The sequence below is a fragment of the Camelina sativa genome, chromosome 19 (genome assembly GCF_030686135.1).
Source record: "Camelina sativa cultivar CO46 ecotype springtype chromosome 19, ASM3068613v1".
NCBI lineage: Eukaryota > Viridiplantae > Streptophyta > Magnoliopsida > Brassicales > Brassicaceae > Camelina > Camelina sativa.
Window position 1 is genome coordinate 18,522,782 of NC_141898.1, and position 16,657 is coordinate 18,539,438.

The 16,657-nt window shown below is 31.0% G+C and overlaps 2 protein-coding genes and 2 pseudogenes across 2 annotated transcripts; 2 read left to right on the forward strand and 2 right to left on the reverse strand.

Annotated features, from left to right (window-relative positions):
* Positions 1-27: 27 nt before the first annotated feature.
* LOC104767977 (F-box protein At2g14710 pseudogene) lies at positions 28-1,322 on the reverse strand (annotated as a pseudogene).
* Positions 1,323-5,286: 3,964 nt separating this feature from the next.
* On the reverse strand, positions 5,287-6,402 carry LOC104767976 (F-box protein At2g14710 pseudogene; annotated as a pseudogene).
* Positions 6,403-10,041: 3,639 nt separating this feature from the next.
* LOC104767975 (UDP-N-acetylglucosamine transporter UGNT1-like) lies at positions 10,042-13,030 on the forward strand. Its single transcript, XM_087500565.1, has 10 exons — positions 10,042-10,237; positions 10,347-10,423; positions 10,632-10,799; positions 10,905-11,038; positions 11,167-11,297; positions 11,398-11,442; positions 11,525-11,622; positions 12,215-12,322; positions 12,475-12,531; positions 12,715-13,030. The coding sequence occupies exons 1-10, from the start codon at positions 10,084-10,086 to the stop codon at positions 12,787-12,789; spliced, it is 1,047 nt and encodes a 348-aa protein (XP_087356691.1). The 5' UTR covers positions 10,042-10,083; the 3' UTR covers positions 12,790-13,030.
* Positions 13,031-13,058: 28 nt separating this feature from the next.
* On the forward strand, positions 13,059-16,095 carry LOC104766677 (endo-1,4-beta-xylanase 4-like). The gene is made up of 6 exons (XM_010490605.3): positions 13,059-13,993; positions 14,084-14,222; positions 14,307-14,476; positions 14,549-14,650; positions 14,728-15,522; positions 15,609-16,095. Exons 1-6 carry the CDS (start codon positions 13,865-13,867, stop codon positions 15,999-16,001), a joined length of 1,728 nt encoding a protein of 575 aa, XP_010488907.1. The 5' UTR covers positions 13,059-13,864; the 3' UTR covers positions 16,002-16,095.
* The last annotated feature ends 562 nt before the right edge of the window (positions 16,096-16,657 follow it).

A 16,657-nucleotide genomic window follows, 5' to 3' on the forward strand; every position in this document is an offset into this window, starting at 1 on the left:
AGATAGTCTGTTGACATTTTAATCTAGATTGCTCAAAATAGATCATTAGTAAACATTTATTTTTCCAAAAGAAAAGAGAGAAACTAGTAAAATCTCTAGTTTAAATGTAGTTAATAACCAAACAAGAAGCCAAAATGTAATAAAACTAAACTGAGAACAAAGGTACCAAACTGGGAACAAAGGTACAGTGCAAAGGCCAAGGATCAACCACATAATCTAATATACGAGTTTTACTGATCAACTTATCTTCCCCCAAAACATAGATCCAAGCGTGACCAATGTTGTCGCAAGAGCACAACACGAACCTTTTATCTTCGATGAAGTAACTTGGCTGAGAGTAACGTACGGTATCGGCAAGTTAGGACTTGAAAAAGTCATGAAATTCATCCAAACCACATCATCACCATTCTCATAGTTAATCTTGTTCTCGGTCACCCAAATCTCAATCTTCTTTGTCACAGTGCATTGCTTTAGCAACGAAAACCGATCTCCCCTAAAGACCCTAAGGACAAGAGCATCCCCAACATGGTTTCTCCCACAAGGTAGATTACAAAAACCTTTAAATTGGCTCGAAAGGTCGAATTTACAAATGTGGTAGCACAAGGGATCGGTCTTTTCACGAAAAGAGACCCAATACAAAGCTCCATTCAAGGATACAGCACTTTCAACATGAACAGCGTTTGGGCTACTACTCTTACCAGGTTTTGACTTGAATTCTGTCCACACATCGGAGGAAAAGTCATAGATTGTCCACAAGTCAGGGTGGTCTTCCTTCCCGGGGGAACAAGCAACCATCTTGTATTTCTTATTGTCGTATACTATGCCATCGAATATCATACAAGAACCTTCAATTAAACTCGGCTTGATCCATCTACTCTGCCCCAACCATGGGTTCCATGTAACAGCTCCTCTCTTCTTGCCACATAGCAAGAGTTCATTGCAATCATCCAATTTTTCAAGTTCCAACGTCTCTAAACCGGGAGTATCTAAGGGTAACTAACTTACCACTATCACGGGATCGATGCTTACAGAATAAATCTTGGATTCAGTTGCTAGGATGAACCTAAACGTCATCTTGTGGTTGTTCATGAACGTCTTGTCGTTGAAAAGAGCGTTCCATTGTTTCGATACGGTTCTGAAGCGAAAAAGAGATTTAGGTGGGACATGAGAGAGTATCTCTTCAATCAACTCCCATGGAAGCTTCTCCAGATGCGCCATCTCTATACCTAACTTAATTAGTGTTTTTGCTTAGTAAATCTAACTTGTGTATTAAAAGGGAGTATATTAGAATAATTAACATAAAAATTTGCTAAATATTATATCATATGTGTCATCTTGTTTATTCAACACTAAAATTTGCTAAATATTATATCATATTCATATGCCATTTGATATATTGAACAAACAAAAATAAATATAGCAAAGCAAAAATGTCTAGGTACCTAGCTCTACTACTATCCCCTAAGCAAAAATATAGAAAATAATTAAGAAAGAAAAATATACAATTAATTAATATAACTAAATAATTAAAAAAAATTATACAATCAATTATGGATCTCAAAATAACATGATAGTAAATACTTATTAAAAAAGAGTAATTTAGTCATTTTATAGATAAAAATGGAATTTTTGGAAATGACATAGATAAGAGGCATTTTGGCAAATTCCCCAATTAACGTAACTGACATCAAAGTTAGATTCATTGATATTGTGATTCCTAAGCAGATTAAGGCTACACGCTACATTGAAGCATGTAAAATTGGAGTTTTTCAAAATCAGTCTTTCCAAATAAGATTTGCTTACTTTCTTATATATACATATTTTATCAAATCTATACCAATAAAAAGTATGAGCTATAAGCTCCTTAGAGCATCTCCATCGATGAATTTATAGAAAGTTGTTTAAAAGTTTTTTTATTATAAATATTGAAAAGGTTAGATTAAGAACTTCTTAAGAAGCTGTAAAAATTAAAAGGTTCATTCATAGTTGCTAAACATCAAAATCGGCAATAAGAAGAAAAAGGAGGAAAGAGGAAGAGAAAACATATCATAAACTGACACATAAGGTTGTTTAACAATTTCTAAAAAGGCTTAGCTTGGAATCAAATCTTAAGTTTATTATGTATGTTGAATCAATTTTAATTGTGTTAATGTTAAGATATTATGTTAAGATATTCTTAAGCACCAAAAATAGAGATGGTCTTAATGTCCACATGAGATTTAAAACAAACAATAGGGATTCGACATCTCAATAATTAACATTTTTGGTTAATATGTCCACATATTATTTAAAACAACCAATAGAGATTAGACATCTCAATAATTAACATTTTTGAAAATATATTACTTTTCTATATTATTAACTTTTTTTAGAAAAAAGAAAAAGTTAAATCTGAAAAAATAAAAGAAATATGGACAACGTCCCACATCGGCTATAATTTTTTTGACAAATGTTCAGAAGCCTTATAAATAAGACGAATATATTTTAAACTACGAATGAGCAGGAATATTGATTTATCAGACGTCTATATCTAAATTATTTATTCAATTTAATCCGGTTTTTTATTTGAGAAAATGAAAACTTTTAAAAAATTTGTAAAAAAATATTATAATATTATAAATATTAAAACTTCTAAAAGTTCTTAGCTTTTGAAATTTTTTATAATATTATATTTTTTGAATTTAAAAAGTTTAAAATATTATAAATATTGTAACTTTTAAAAATTTAAAAAATATTAGATTTTGAAACCTTTTAAAAGTTTAAAATATTATAAATATTGAAATTTCTAAAAGTTCTTAGCTTTTTTAAATTTTTTTAAATTATTTTAATTTTTAGATTTTAAAGGTTGAAAATATTTTAAATATTGAAACTTTAAAAAGGTTCAAATATGAGAAATATTTAAACTTTACAGAATTTTTAAAAATATTATAAATACTTAAACTCCATAGATAGTTTAAATTTTTTATAATCATTTAAACTTTATAAAACGTTTAAGTATCACTAATAATAAACTCTTAAAGACGTCCACATATGATTTTAAACGACCAATCTGGATCGGATATATATCTCAATATTTAACATTTTGAAAGTACTTAATGAAAAAATATTTGGAAATAAAAATAATTTGAAAATATGGAAGTATCTCTAAACTTATGTTTTTGTTTTGAAACTAAACTAATTATATAAACTTACAAAATTTAAAATTTTAATTTATTAATAATATATATTTATAAACAAAAATACTTTTAAAAACTTATAAACGAAATACTTAATTTTTGAATTAAATTTCTAAAAACAATACTTAAAATTAATGTGAATATTGTGTTTGAGTATTTTTTAATTTAAAAAAGTAAAATTCAATTTTAATGAAAATAAGTGTACAGTAAAACATCTATAAATTAATACTCTATAAATTAATAAACACTATAAATTAATAAATTTTGCTAGTCCCAAGTCGGGACAGTGTTAAAAATAACAAAATTCGATAAGATAATAAGATAATGTAAATATGGTCCCAATAATATTATAAATTCATAATTATGTAAATTTACATACATATATATATATATATATATGTTGATATAATAAAGTATGCTACTCCTAAACCTCATATCTATAAAACAATTGTTATGTTGTATCTTCAGACTATAATGATAGAAATTATTCTATAACATTTCATAAAAATAGCTAAAACTTTTTCAAGTTTACAATTTCTAAATATACATCATTTACATTTTGATAGTTTGATAAACTATTAAAATACGACAAGTGATATTCTTATTCATAAATTAGAATTTATGTACGTCATGTGTATAAGTGAATTTATCTACAATATTTATAATTTACTCTCAATAATATTTTCTATGTATTTCAAATTCAATTCTAATACCTCAAAATTTACAACATCCGAAATTTTAATATTATTTTGCTAAAATTGTCTCTATTCAAAATTTTTAAAAAATTAAAAATATATATATATATAAATTAAGAATTATTAATTTAGACTATAAAATAATTATTATTAATTTATAGATAAATTAATATAAATATAAATTAATAAAATATCTTTGTCCCAACATTATTAATTTATAGAAGTTTTACTGTATATATAACTTCCCACATCGGCTAGAAAATTGTAGATAATATAGTTCAAAGCTATTATAAATAGAATAATATGCTTCCAACTATTAATAAGCCGGAAGCTTGATTTATTAGATATCGAAATTCAAAAGTTTTACTTGGTTAATCCAGTTCTCTATTTGAGCAAAATTAAAACTTTTTAAAAATGTCAAAATGTTATAATATGTAAACTTTTAAAAGTTTAAAATATTAGAAATATTAAAACTTTTTAAAGTTTCACAATATCATAATATTTAAGTTTTATAGACTTTAAAATATTATAAAGATTGAAACTTTTAAGAAGTTCAAATTATAAATATTAAACTTTATAGAATGTTTTAAAGTGTTATAAACTCCATAGAAAGTTTAAAAGATTATAAATATTTGAACTCTATAAAAATTTGTGTTATTAATATTTAACTCTAAAAAAGTTTAAATTTTATAAATATTTGTTTGTTTGTAGAATTAGATTTCATTATTTGTTATACGATCATGTTTGTGTTGATTTTTATATATATTGGTTTTGTGTTTGTGTAAGATGATTATATATTCCTTATAATGCTAGTGTGAAGCAAGTTGAAAAACAAGGCAGATCTCATCATCAATTTTGAAAAGAAAAAAGAAAAGAAAGGGAATACGTATCATTATATTTAGAATATAGAATATCGAGTAGGCATGGGCATCGCTTTTAGTAGTGTAATATCATTTTTTTGTTAATATCATATTTAAATCAATATTAAATTTAAAATAATTTTTATAAAATCAATACATACATACTAAGGCGTAGCTAAATTTTAGCACGTAAGGAAAGATAGAAACGAATATCGTCTTCTACAAACTAGATTCAATGACAATGTGATTCCTAAGCAGATTAAGGCTACATGGAAGCAAGTAAAATTGGAGGTTTTTAAAACCAGTCTTCCCAGATAAGACTTGATTACTTTCTTATATATATATATATATATATATATATATTTTTACCAAATTTTTTAAATGAATTTAACTTCCTGACAGAGAGTCAAACAGTGTCCAAATTAACATTCAATCTAGTTTGATTAAAATAAAATAAAAATGTAAAAAATATTTTTCCAGAAAAAAGAGAGTAAAGGTTATTATTAAAATCTCTAGTTTAAGCAAAGAATAGAAACACCAAAATTCAAATCAACTTTAAACATGTAATTCTGCCGGTCCTTCTCTTTGGTCTCGAGCTGCAGGAACCGATGCCAAACTTGGAATAAAGGTGCAGTGCAAAGGCCAAAGACCAGCCTTATATATAATATTTTGGCTGATCAACTTATTATCCCCCAAAACATAGATCCAAGCGTGACCAGTGTTGTCGCAAGAGCACACCACGAGCCTTTTATCTTCGATGAAGTAACTTGGCTGAGAGTAACGTACGGTCTCTATTAAATACGGCAAGTTGGGACTTGAAAAAGTCATGAAATTCATCCAAACCACATCATCACCATTCTCATAGTTAATCTTGTTCTCGGTCACCCATATCTCAATCTTCTTTGTTACAGTGCATTGCTTTAGCAACGAAAACCGATCTCCCCTAAAGACCCTAAGGACAAGAGCATCCCCAACATGGTTTCTCCCACAAGGTAGATCACAAAATCTTATGAATGATCCGCTCGAAATATCGAATTTACAAATGTGGTAGCACAATCGATGTCTTTTCACGAAAACAGACCCAATACAAAGTTCCATTCAAGGATACAGCAGTTTCAACATGAACAACATTTATGTTACTATTGTTACCAGGTTCTTCTGACTTGAAGTCTGTCCACATATCGGAGGAAAGTCATAGATTTTCCTCAAGTCAGGGTGGTCTTCCTTCCAAGGGGAACAAGCAACCATCTTGTATTTCTTATTTTCGTATACTATGCCGTCGAATTCCATATAAGAACCTTTAATTAAACTCGGCTTGATCCATCTACTTTGCCCCAACCATGGGTTCCATGCAACAGCTCCTCTCTTCTTGCCACATAGCAACAGCTCATTGCAATCAACCAATTTTTTAAGTTCTAAAGATTCTAAACCGGGAGTATCTAAGGGTAACTCACGTACCACTATCACGGGATTGATGCTTACCGAATAAATCTTGGATTCAGTTGCTAGGATGAACCTAAACGTCATCTTGTGGTTGTTCATGAAGGTCTTGTCGTCGAAAAGAGCGTTCCATTGTTTTGATATGACTCTGAAGCGAACAAGAGATTTAGGTGGGACACGAGAGAACGTCTCTTCAATCATCTCCCATGGAAGCTTCTCCAGATGCGCCATCTCTTACGTAACTTAATTAGGGTTTTTGCATAGTTTCTATATCTTTTTTGTTTTTTTTTCTATCTTATATATTAAATAAAACAACATTAAAATTTGTTAAATATTAGATCATAAGCTGAACACTTCTTTCTATATAACTCATCATACATCAGACTAATGCCAATTGTAACCCGCCACCCCGTTTGATCCACAACTTAGGGTTTTTGCATTTTAGTTTCTATCTTATATATTAAAAGAGAGTATATTAAAAAATTAATAATACACTATAGTTTAAAGGAGCTCTCCTAAGCTTGACACACATAATCAACATGCTACATTTGATTTAATAAAAAGTAGATTCTAATACGGGAGAAAGACAGAATTAGTAAAAAAAAATAATCCTCTAGTTATGTTTGGATCGATGATCCTCCACTACGACTATGACCACGACCACGTTTACCTGGTCCACCGATAATAGTCCTCTCAACATACCCGAGGAGGAAGGACACATTTATTAATTTATTATCACTACAAGAAAACATGTTGATTTCAGACAGATTTTCTGATGGAAAAAATCCATTTGAAATTTCTGACAGTTTTCCAATAGGCTTCTGACATATTTCTCAGGAAATTCTGACGAAACACGTCTCTCAGAAACCCTCGGAAATTTATTAATCTGTCGGTAATTTTTTGGAAATTTCTGACGAAAACCCGGTCGTCGTAATATCCTCATAAATTTTTTAAAATTTCCGACGGCTTTCCGGGGACCAGAAGACTGTTGGTTTATTCTAACAAATATCCGATGGATTACTGAGAAATTTGCCATTATGATCCATTCATCCTTGCTTCACAAGCCGATCAAGTATGCTACATTAGATATCCATGGGCAACTGAAGCAAACGACATTTGGATCACAGTGATGTTAATAAATCCTAGAGGAAGGATTGTTGGGATTTTCGATGATAGTGAACATGAACTTATGAAGCAAAACTTATTGGGTACTATATGAGCGGTTGACCACTCTTTAGAAATTTATCGTGTCGTTGATTTCACCAATTTTGTAGATGACGAGGTTTACGATGATTCTGAGGAAGAGAGTGGATAATTTAATTTGAGGATGCTTTTGATTTGAACAATTCTGAATATTCATCGGATGAAGAAGACAAGGAATAAATTGTATTAATTTTGTATTTTCTTCTTATGTATGTATTTATAAAAAACATGGAAATAAATTTTAACTCTTGAAGTTTTCATAAATTTAAATTAGCATTTATATATATAATTTAGTATGTATTTGTATATTTATATTTTAAATACGTTTATATATATATATATATATCAGTCACGGTATTACAGACGGATAACCAAGGAAACTAATATGGCCTCGCAAATCCGTCGGACAATTCCTCGGAAATCCGTAAGAAAATTCAGAGGGCTGCCCGAGGGAAGATGAATGTGGTCAGATTAAGGAAAAAAACTCGTTTTCTAGGAGAACCCTTGGAAATTTCCGACGAATTACTGAGGCTTAAACCGCGTCCTCTGAAATTTGTCGGAAAATTCCTCAACATCCTCTGAAATTCGTCAGAAATTTCAGACGACTTCCTAGGGATTTTTATTTACTTAAAGAATGTAGTAGTTTTGATACATCTAATGTGTTGTCTTATATTATAATAAGCCATATTTGAAAGATTACTACATTATCTACACTTGAAAGATTACTACATTATCTACACTTAAGTGTTTATAAGATGATATAAGACATATAGTTGAAATTTAGTGTAAAGTTATTTAATTTATAAAAACATGTGATTTTTTATCTATTATGATCCTAAATGTAATTGTGTTGACAATATGTCTTAGTCTAGTTTTAAACAACTTTTAAGATCAATCAATTTTTATAAAATTGTTATAAAAAATAAAATCCGTCTAAAATTTCTCGGAAATTTTTGACGGATTACCAAGGGGTTGTGATATTACCGACAGAATTCCAAGGGATGTGGACTGTTCCGAGGAATTTCTGAAGTTTGTTTTTTCAGTTAAACAAATGGTTAACTGGCCAATAAATATACATGCAATGATTATGCGACGGATATCCGAGGGGACCAAAATTTTCAGACGGATTTCAGAGGGATGGTGAATTTTCGGCAAAAGTCTAATTGTGTCCTAGGGATTTCCGACGGTTATGTCCCTCTGAAAGATTTATATTTATGCATGGCCTCATAATTTTTTCCCAGCCGCAACTCTACTGCTGAAACCGTTCGTTGCCCCTCCGCCGGTGTTCTTCTCCTCCTTGCCGCTTGTTTCCTTGCCGCCGGTCTTTCCTTCCCTCCGCTAGTCCTGCCACCGGTGGCCATCTCTTCCCTCCGCTGGTGATCTTTTCCTTCCCTCCGCTGGCGGTCTTCTCCTCTCCTCCACCGTCGATCATCTGTTCCCTTCCACCGCCGGTCATCTGCTTCCCTCTGCCAGTGGCCTCCTTCAACCGGTCACCATCTACAAACATCTAAAATCGTGTAAGTTTCATATTTTATTATGATTTTGATTTGTGATTCTTATTTTTGTTTGTTAATATTTTGTTAGAATTAGGTTTTGGAATAACATTTAATTAGATCTTGATTGGATTTATTATCTAATTAGGGTTTTGATATGGATTTAGATTTTAATTTTAGAAAGGATTTATTTGTGTAGAAATAATTTAAAAAGAATTTAATTCCGTCGTAAATCTGGACTCTCAAAAATTCGTTGGAAGGTAAGTCCCCTTAAAAATCTCTCGGTAATTTGGCGTCCTTGGAAATAATTCACCCTTGGAAATCCGTCGGAAATTTCCGACGGATTTCAGACGATTTCTAATTTCCGACAAGTGGTTTCCGAGAACTTTTTATTCTCGGTAAATCGTTGGAAAATGCAGTTTTCGAGGGATTACCGACGATTGTCTCCCTTAAAAATTGGCTGTTTTCTTGTAGTGTATATGTTTTTATTAAAATACTAAATTATGCTTAATAGATCTACTCCTACATTTCTTAGAGCATGATTATTGCACATACCTCCACTTGGGTGTCAAGAAAAATAATTAATAATATTTTAATTAAATCTAATTATTTAATTATTTTTTAATTTATGTAGCCAATCAAATGAAAACATGTGGCAGATTCAGTGTCTTTGTATATCTGCGGAGAGACACTTCTTTATTCTCTTTCCACCTTTTTCTTATTTTTTTTTCAGACCCTTGATCAGAGTATGTGCAATAATCATGCTCTTAGTGCCCTCTATTTTTAAGTTCTTAATTTACCATTTTACTTTATAAATATTTTAAATATTAGAAAGTAAAACCATGTATTTACTTTTAAAAAAAATTGTATATTCAGATTTTGTTTAAGATACAATATATTTATTTACAACAAGAAATTTAAGCTACCATATATATATATAATACATATATAATTTTAGCTATTATATTAAATATTAGAAACAATGTGTAGAATTCCTTTTATAAGAAAATAAAAAAAAATAAAACATATATATTTCCATATTGGGATATATATGGATTGGCAAATCAAAACTTTCTAGACAGAGAGAGCTATTTGATGTGGCCATTCCATGCATGTATCCGATTTTAATACACATAGATACAGCTTTTTATAATAAAGTAGTGATAAGAAAGAAAAAAAAAAGTGTAAGGTGAGTGAAAGGAACAACAAATAAGATATGTCATCAGAAAAAAAGATGGTAGCGATTGTCGTTGATCCATCGATGAAAGACGTATCAATTGGAGAAGACACAAAAAAAGAGAGACCTTCTTCTTCGTCAGGCATATCCTCTACAGGAGTCTTCGCCGCCATCTCTTACATGGCATCTGCTGGTATATATATCTAAATCTCATTTTATATGTTCTAATGATTCTTTAAATCTTTTATGATTTGTTTCAAGTATATATATAATAAGTTAATATATAATCCAACTATTTGCAGTTCTATTAGTAATATTCAATAAAGCGGCACTTTCTTCATACAGATTTCAAAGTGCAAATGTTATAACTCTATTTCAGGTATATGACTTACTCTTGTTGCTCAATTTTGTACAACTCTTAACAATTATCGATGATTTTGATTTGGTCACAGTGAAATACGGTGTATACCGTTTAAATCATTGCCAATAATAAAATTGATATCAAAAACGTTATTAAAATCATTTTTGTACCATTTTCATCGAGAAAAATCTTGTACCGCTTTTCATAGTTTATCTTTGTTCCGCAGATGCTTTCGTCTTGTTTATTTTTGTATGTGATGAGATATTTTAAGTTCATATCATTCAATAATGATGGATTAAAGAGCGAGCACAACAACAAGAATTTGTTCACTCTTGTAACAACAAGACGGTTGTTTCAGACAATCCCTCTTGCATTCACATATCTATTTTATATGGTATGCATTTTTTTCTTTCTTGATTAATGTACCTTCTTTTTCTTCATTTAACCTCATAAAGGATACATTTTATTTCCTTTTTTTTTCTTTTTATATTCACTACAGCTAGTAACAATGGAGTCCGTACGTAATATCAACGTTCCAATGTACACAACGCTCCGACGAACGACTATACTTTTCACGATGATTATGGAATATTTCCTTACTGGTCAAAAGCATTCTGCTTCAATCATCTTCAGGTATTACAGACTTAATTAATTTTCCAGTAATAAGATTGTAGTTTCTGTTATGTCAGAGTTATGTTGGTAAATCAACTTAACTAACTTTAGATTCTAGTATATTATCCATACAAGTATTTTTTTTTCAGCGTTGGAATAATAATATTAGGTGCTATAATCGCTGGAATAAGAGACTTATCGTTTGATGGTTATGGGTATGGACTGGTATTCACAGCAAATATATGTACCGCTACTTACCTTGCCTTGATTGCACGTATCGGTAATTAATATTTCTCACACATCTTACTCTATAGTCATATATTAAGTTCTACTTTAATTGCATTCTTTCTTTTTTTTTTTTTTTTTTTTCATATTCTTAGGAAAATCTAGTGGCCTCAACATCTTTGGACTAATGTGGTGTAATGGTAAGAAAAATCATTTGGAGAATTATTAGAGAAAAATGTTGTAGTCGGTTTAAACTGATATCATCTTCTTTAACATAAACAGGAATCATTTGCATCCCATTTTTGTTGTTATGGACATCTGTAAAAGGTGAACTTGAAGCCATGTTATCGTTTCCTCATCTCTACTCTCTTGGCTTTCAGGTACTTTTTCCTATTGCCTTTTGTTTTTTTTGTTTTTTTTTGGGTTATAGTCTTTTAATTTGGATATGTTATATAATTCTCATCAAATATCTTCAACGCTTTATACAAATTTCATCCTAGCTAGGATTGTTGTATGGATGTAAAGGTATATGTTTTCTTAAACTTTCGGGTTTTCTTGAAACGTGCGCTACATTTTGGGAATCTTTAAACTCTAACAGAACAATACACGAAAATGTAAGTGGTATTGAAGAAACGAAAAAAAGGATTTTCGTAATTCTCTCTGAGAATATTTTGCTCTGTTGAGGCAATTACACAACAAGGCATGCAAAACTATTCAGATAGAAATTGATATAGGCCGGTGCCATCACAATATCACATTCTAGCAATTGTACTTGCAAATCAATGATTTTATATGTACAAGGTATAAAAATAGGTAGAATAGTTGTTAGAGTTATAAGAACGCCTAACATATAGATCTTTAAAAGTGGATGTTCTGTATATATATCTTGAGTTCTTGACAAAATTTTCATGGACGCTTAAAGATAAACAAATTGTTTTATGGATCAATGATTGATTTTAAATATTTTTGCAGGTGGTGATATGTCTTTCATGTATGTTGGCTTTCTTGATAAATTACTCTGTGTTCCTCAACACAACCCTTAATTCAGCCCTAACACATTCAATATGTGGTAATCTGAAGGTACACTTCTCTCTATTTGAATTTTCAAACACTTGGATATTAGGTACAATTACATATAAACTACACTTCTCTCTATTTGAATATAGGGTTGTTGCACTATACTCAAATAGCAATGTCATTTGATTGATAACCGTAAATGATATGTATGGCAGGATCTATTCACCATTGCACTAGGTTGGCTTATATTTGCTGGACTTCCCTTTGATTGGGTGAGTTTATATTAAACTATTCTCGACTATGTTTTCCTTCTTTTCTTTGCGTCTTGACTTAATTTTTTTGATAAATGACTTTGCAATATGCACATCTCATTTCTCATGAGACAATTTTTTTACGTGGCACGACAAAACTTAGAAATGATGTGATCACAAATTCACAATGTTGGATGTATGCAGGTAAACGTAATGGGCCAAGCTCTGGGTTTTACTGGATCTATTGTTTATGCATTTTTCAAATACAAAGGCATTTGATAAGTTAACATTATCGTCCAAAATCAAATCATGCTTTTACAAAATTCAAACACTTGTAAGAAAGCTTAAGCAAGATACAGTTCCAACATGCTTGTTATGGTTAGGAAATGGCCGGTCATGCTTATAAGTTTATAGTCACATTTATTTAAGTTTCCATCATGCATGTAACTTCCGCTAAAAAGTTATATTTAGCTTAAGTAATATAATATGATCCGTGATACAAAAGTATCGTTTAGATCACCATTGTAAATCAGGGTTTCTAAATCCAGTTTTTTTTTTTTTTTTTTTTTGAATTACCAAATTAAATAATTTCATAAGTATGTTGGTTATTATGTACTATTTCAATATGACCAGTTAAAATCTTACATTTATTTCAAAGTATTATGTAACGTATGCATTTTCTATTATATCCACCGGATCATTATTTCAATATCACCAGTTAAAATCTTAGATTTATTTCAAAGTATTATGTACCGTATGCATTTTCTATTACATCCACCGGATCGTTATTTCAATATCACCAGTTAAAATCTTAGATTTATTTCAAAGTATTATGTAACGTATGCATTTTCTATTACATCCACCGGATCATTATTTCAATATCACCAGTTAAAATCTTAGATTTATTTCAAAGTATTATGTAACGTATGCATTTTCTATTACATCCACCAGATCGTTATTTCAATATCACCAGTTAAAATTTTAGATTTATTTCAAAGTACAGTATTATGTAATGTATGCATTTTCTATTTCATCCACCGAATTATTTTATAATGAATGGTCTATACAAAATACTTATATCTAGCTATATATCTTCTGCAATATTTAAAATATCATTAACAATCAGAATATAGATGTTATAATGTTTCAAAAAAAAAATTGGTATATAAATAAATATAAAGATAAGAAAATTAAAAATTATACTTATTCCTCTGGAATTAATTAAAACTAAAAAAAATATGATACCTTTTGTGAGCTATTAATATTTTATTAAATAGTGGAATTTCCCAAGACTTCTTCCATCCATAACCCAAATACATATCGTTGGGTATTTTTGAGTTAGTCACAAGAAAACATGAACAGAGTCAACAATGGCTTTTCCCACTCGGTGTTTTATATCATCTCTCTTCTTCTTCCTCTTATAAGTTCAGGGCTTTGCATGGATCCTTTCTCCTACGACCAGACTCTCAAATCCGAGTCCGAGGTATAACAAGAAAACATCTCAATAGATTCATTTCTTTTTGTAATTCTAAGAGAGCACAATGTTTTTAATTTATGTAACGTCATGATAAAGTGCCTCATGGAGCCTCCACAAGCGACTGTAACTACTGGAGGAGGAGGATTCAGAGAATTGAAGATCAACGACAATGGTGGAATCAGAAATGTAGTAGAGAGAACTGATCTTGAGGAAGGCAACATATACAGCATTTCTGGTAAGAAATTAAAATGTTGGCTATAAGGGATATGTTGTTTCTTGTGTAGTACGTTAGATTTAAGTCTTGAATTGGGTGATTCAGCTTGGATAAAATTGAGAAATGAGAATCAAGGAAAAGTAGGAATGATATTGAGGAGAGATAATGGTAGAAAGGTTTATGGAGGTGAAGTTATGGCGAAGAAAGGATGCTGGTCTATGCTTAAAGGCGGTATTAACGCCGATTTCTCAGGCCCTATCGACATTTTCTTCAAGGTAAACAGAACTTAATTTTGTGTTTCATTTGTAGAGATTTCAAGCACTAATGCAGAGATTTACGCGGAGCAGAGTGATGACTTAGCGGCCGCGGAGATATCTGTACAAAATGTGAGGCTGCAACGGTTTAACAAAACTCAGTGGAGGCTACAACAAGACCAAGTCATTGAGAAGGTAACTAAAATGTACATCATAATGCAAAACGTTTTATTAGCGTTTGAAACAATCTAAAACTTTGAGAAATAACGCAGATTCGGAAGAACAAAGTGAGATTTCAAGTGAGTTTTCCGAATGAAAGCTCATTAAAAGGATCAGTGATTTCCATAGAACAGAACAAACCATCATTTCTCCTTGGCTGTGCTATGAACTACCGAATTTTGGAAAATGATAGATATAAAGAATGGTTTGTGTCGCGGTTTAGACTAACTTCGTTTACCAATGAAATGAAATGGTATTCAACTGAGTTAGTGAGAGGTCAAGAGAACTACTCACTGGCTGATCGAATGATGACACTTGCAGAGGAAAACAAGATTCTAGTCAAAGGACATACGGTCCTGTGGGACGATAAGACCTGGCAGCCAAGTTGGGTTAAGAAGATAACAGATCCTAAAGATTTGAAGAATGTGACACTCAACCGGATCAACTCGGTTATGAAGAGATATAAAGGGAGATTAATTGGATGGGATCTGATGAATGAGAATGTGCATTTCAGCTACTTTGAGGACATGCTTGGGACAAATGCTTCAGCTATTTTCTTCTCTTTGGCATCCAAGCTTGATCCTGATATACCATTGTTCATGAACGAGTTCAACACCTTAGAATATGCTAATGAAAGAATTGGGAGTCCGGTTAACGTGAAGAAGAAGATGGAAGAGATTGTTTCATACTCAGGAAACAAGAAAATCAAAGGAGGGATTGGAGCACAAGGTCACTTTCCTCCGCAACAGCCCAACTTGGCTTACATGAGATCCGCATTAGATACACTAGGCTCTCTGGGTTATCCAGTTTGGCTTACCGAGTTTGATATGGCCAAGTGCCCGGGTCAGGTATATATGCGATGCACACTTGGGTAGTTTGAAACTTTGAGCTAACATAATATAACAAGCAAGCCATGGTTTAATGTCCTTTATAGGTCAAATACATGGAGGATATTCTGAGGGAAGCTTACTCGCATCCTGCGGTTAAAGGCATAATCATATACGGAGGGCCTGAGGTGTCCGGTTTCAACAAGTTAACGCTTGCCGATAAAGATTTCAAGAACACAGGAGCAGGGGATCTCATCGACAAGTTGCTCAAAGAGTGGAAACAAGGACCTGCAGAGATTCCTATCCAAAATCATGAGCATAATGATGAAGAAGAAGGTCGAATAATCAGGTTTTCTCCAGAGATTTCCCTGCTGCATGGACATTACACAGTGACCGTAACTAATCCATCAATGAAGAACTTGTCAACCAGCTTCAGCTTGGAGGTAACAAATGAGATGGGTCATCATCTTCAAGAGGTTCAACTTGTAATCAATGCTTGACAACTAAACCATATCTGTATTATTTATTGTGAATCATTTCCTGAGGGATTATATTAAAATGGGAATTTAGTGGAAACTACCACATTTCATAAAAGATTTTTCTAAACTACCACATGTGAAAACATATTTTCAAAACTACCATAAATCAACTTTTGTCATATATAAAAAGACAAATTTATCCCTGCAAAAAATGACAACTTTAAAGAGATAAAATTGTCTTTATGACGTGGGACAAATAGTGGAATATTAATTATTTAATTGTATTTATGTTTTTTTGGATAAAAGGATAAACAAATGTGGTGGACAATAATTAATTGTCCATCAAATTTACGAAATTTGTTTTGTGTCAAATTTTTGTCCGCCAACATAATTTAAGTAACTTGTCTATAAGTATTAGTAAAACAAAATGTCCACAAGTATAAGTAAGAGAATCATAGTTCAAAAGATCTAAGTGGGTGACTTGTCCACGAGCAAAAAATTTGGTTACTTGTCTACGATAAGAATTTAGGAAAGAAATTTTGACGACTACGACAAGATTTCAAATTATGGACAAAATTACAACGGTGGACAAAAAATATGATGAACCAAAAATGTAATGTTGTGGAGCAATTTAATGTTGTGGACAAAATAGTTTTCCAAAAAAATAAGTTTCGACT

What these genes read in the sequence shown, in the direction of transcription:
- LOC104767975 (XM_087500565.1), top strand. Translation starts at nt 10,084, where the DNA reads ATGTCATCAGAAAAAAAGATGGTAGCGATTGTCGTTGATCCATCGATG. An exon ending in TCACATATCTATTTTATATG is followed by an intron (nt 10,800 to 10,904) that starts GTATGCATTTTT and finishes TATTCACTACAG; the next exon opens with CTAGTAACAATGGAGTCCGT. An exon ending in CTGGACTTCCCTTTGATTGG is followed by an intron (nt 12,532 to 12,714) that starts GTGAGTTTATAT and finishes GGATGTATGCAG; the next exon opens with GTAAACGTAATGGGCCAAGC.
- LOC104766677 (XM_010490605.3), top strand. Translation starts at nt 13,865, where the DNA reads ATGAACAGAGTCAACAATGGCTTTTCCCACTCGGTGTTTTATATCATC. An exon ending in CAACATATACAGCATTTCTG is followed by an intron (nt 14,223 to 14,306) that starts GTAAGAAATTAA and finishes TGGGTGATTCAG; the next exon opens with CTTGGATAAAATTGAGAAAT. An exon ending in TGGCCAAGTGCCCGGGTCAG is followed by an intron (nt 15,523 to 15,608) that starts GTATATATGCGA and finishes TGTCCTTTATAG; the next exon opens with GTCAAATACATGGAGGATAT.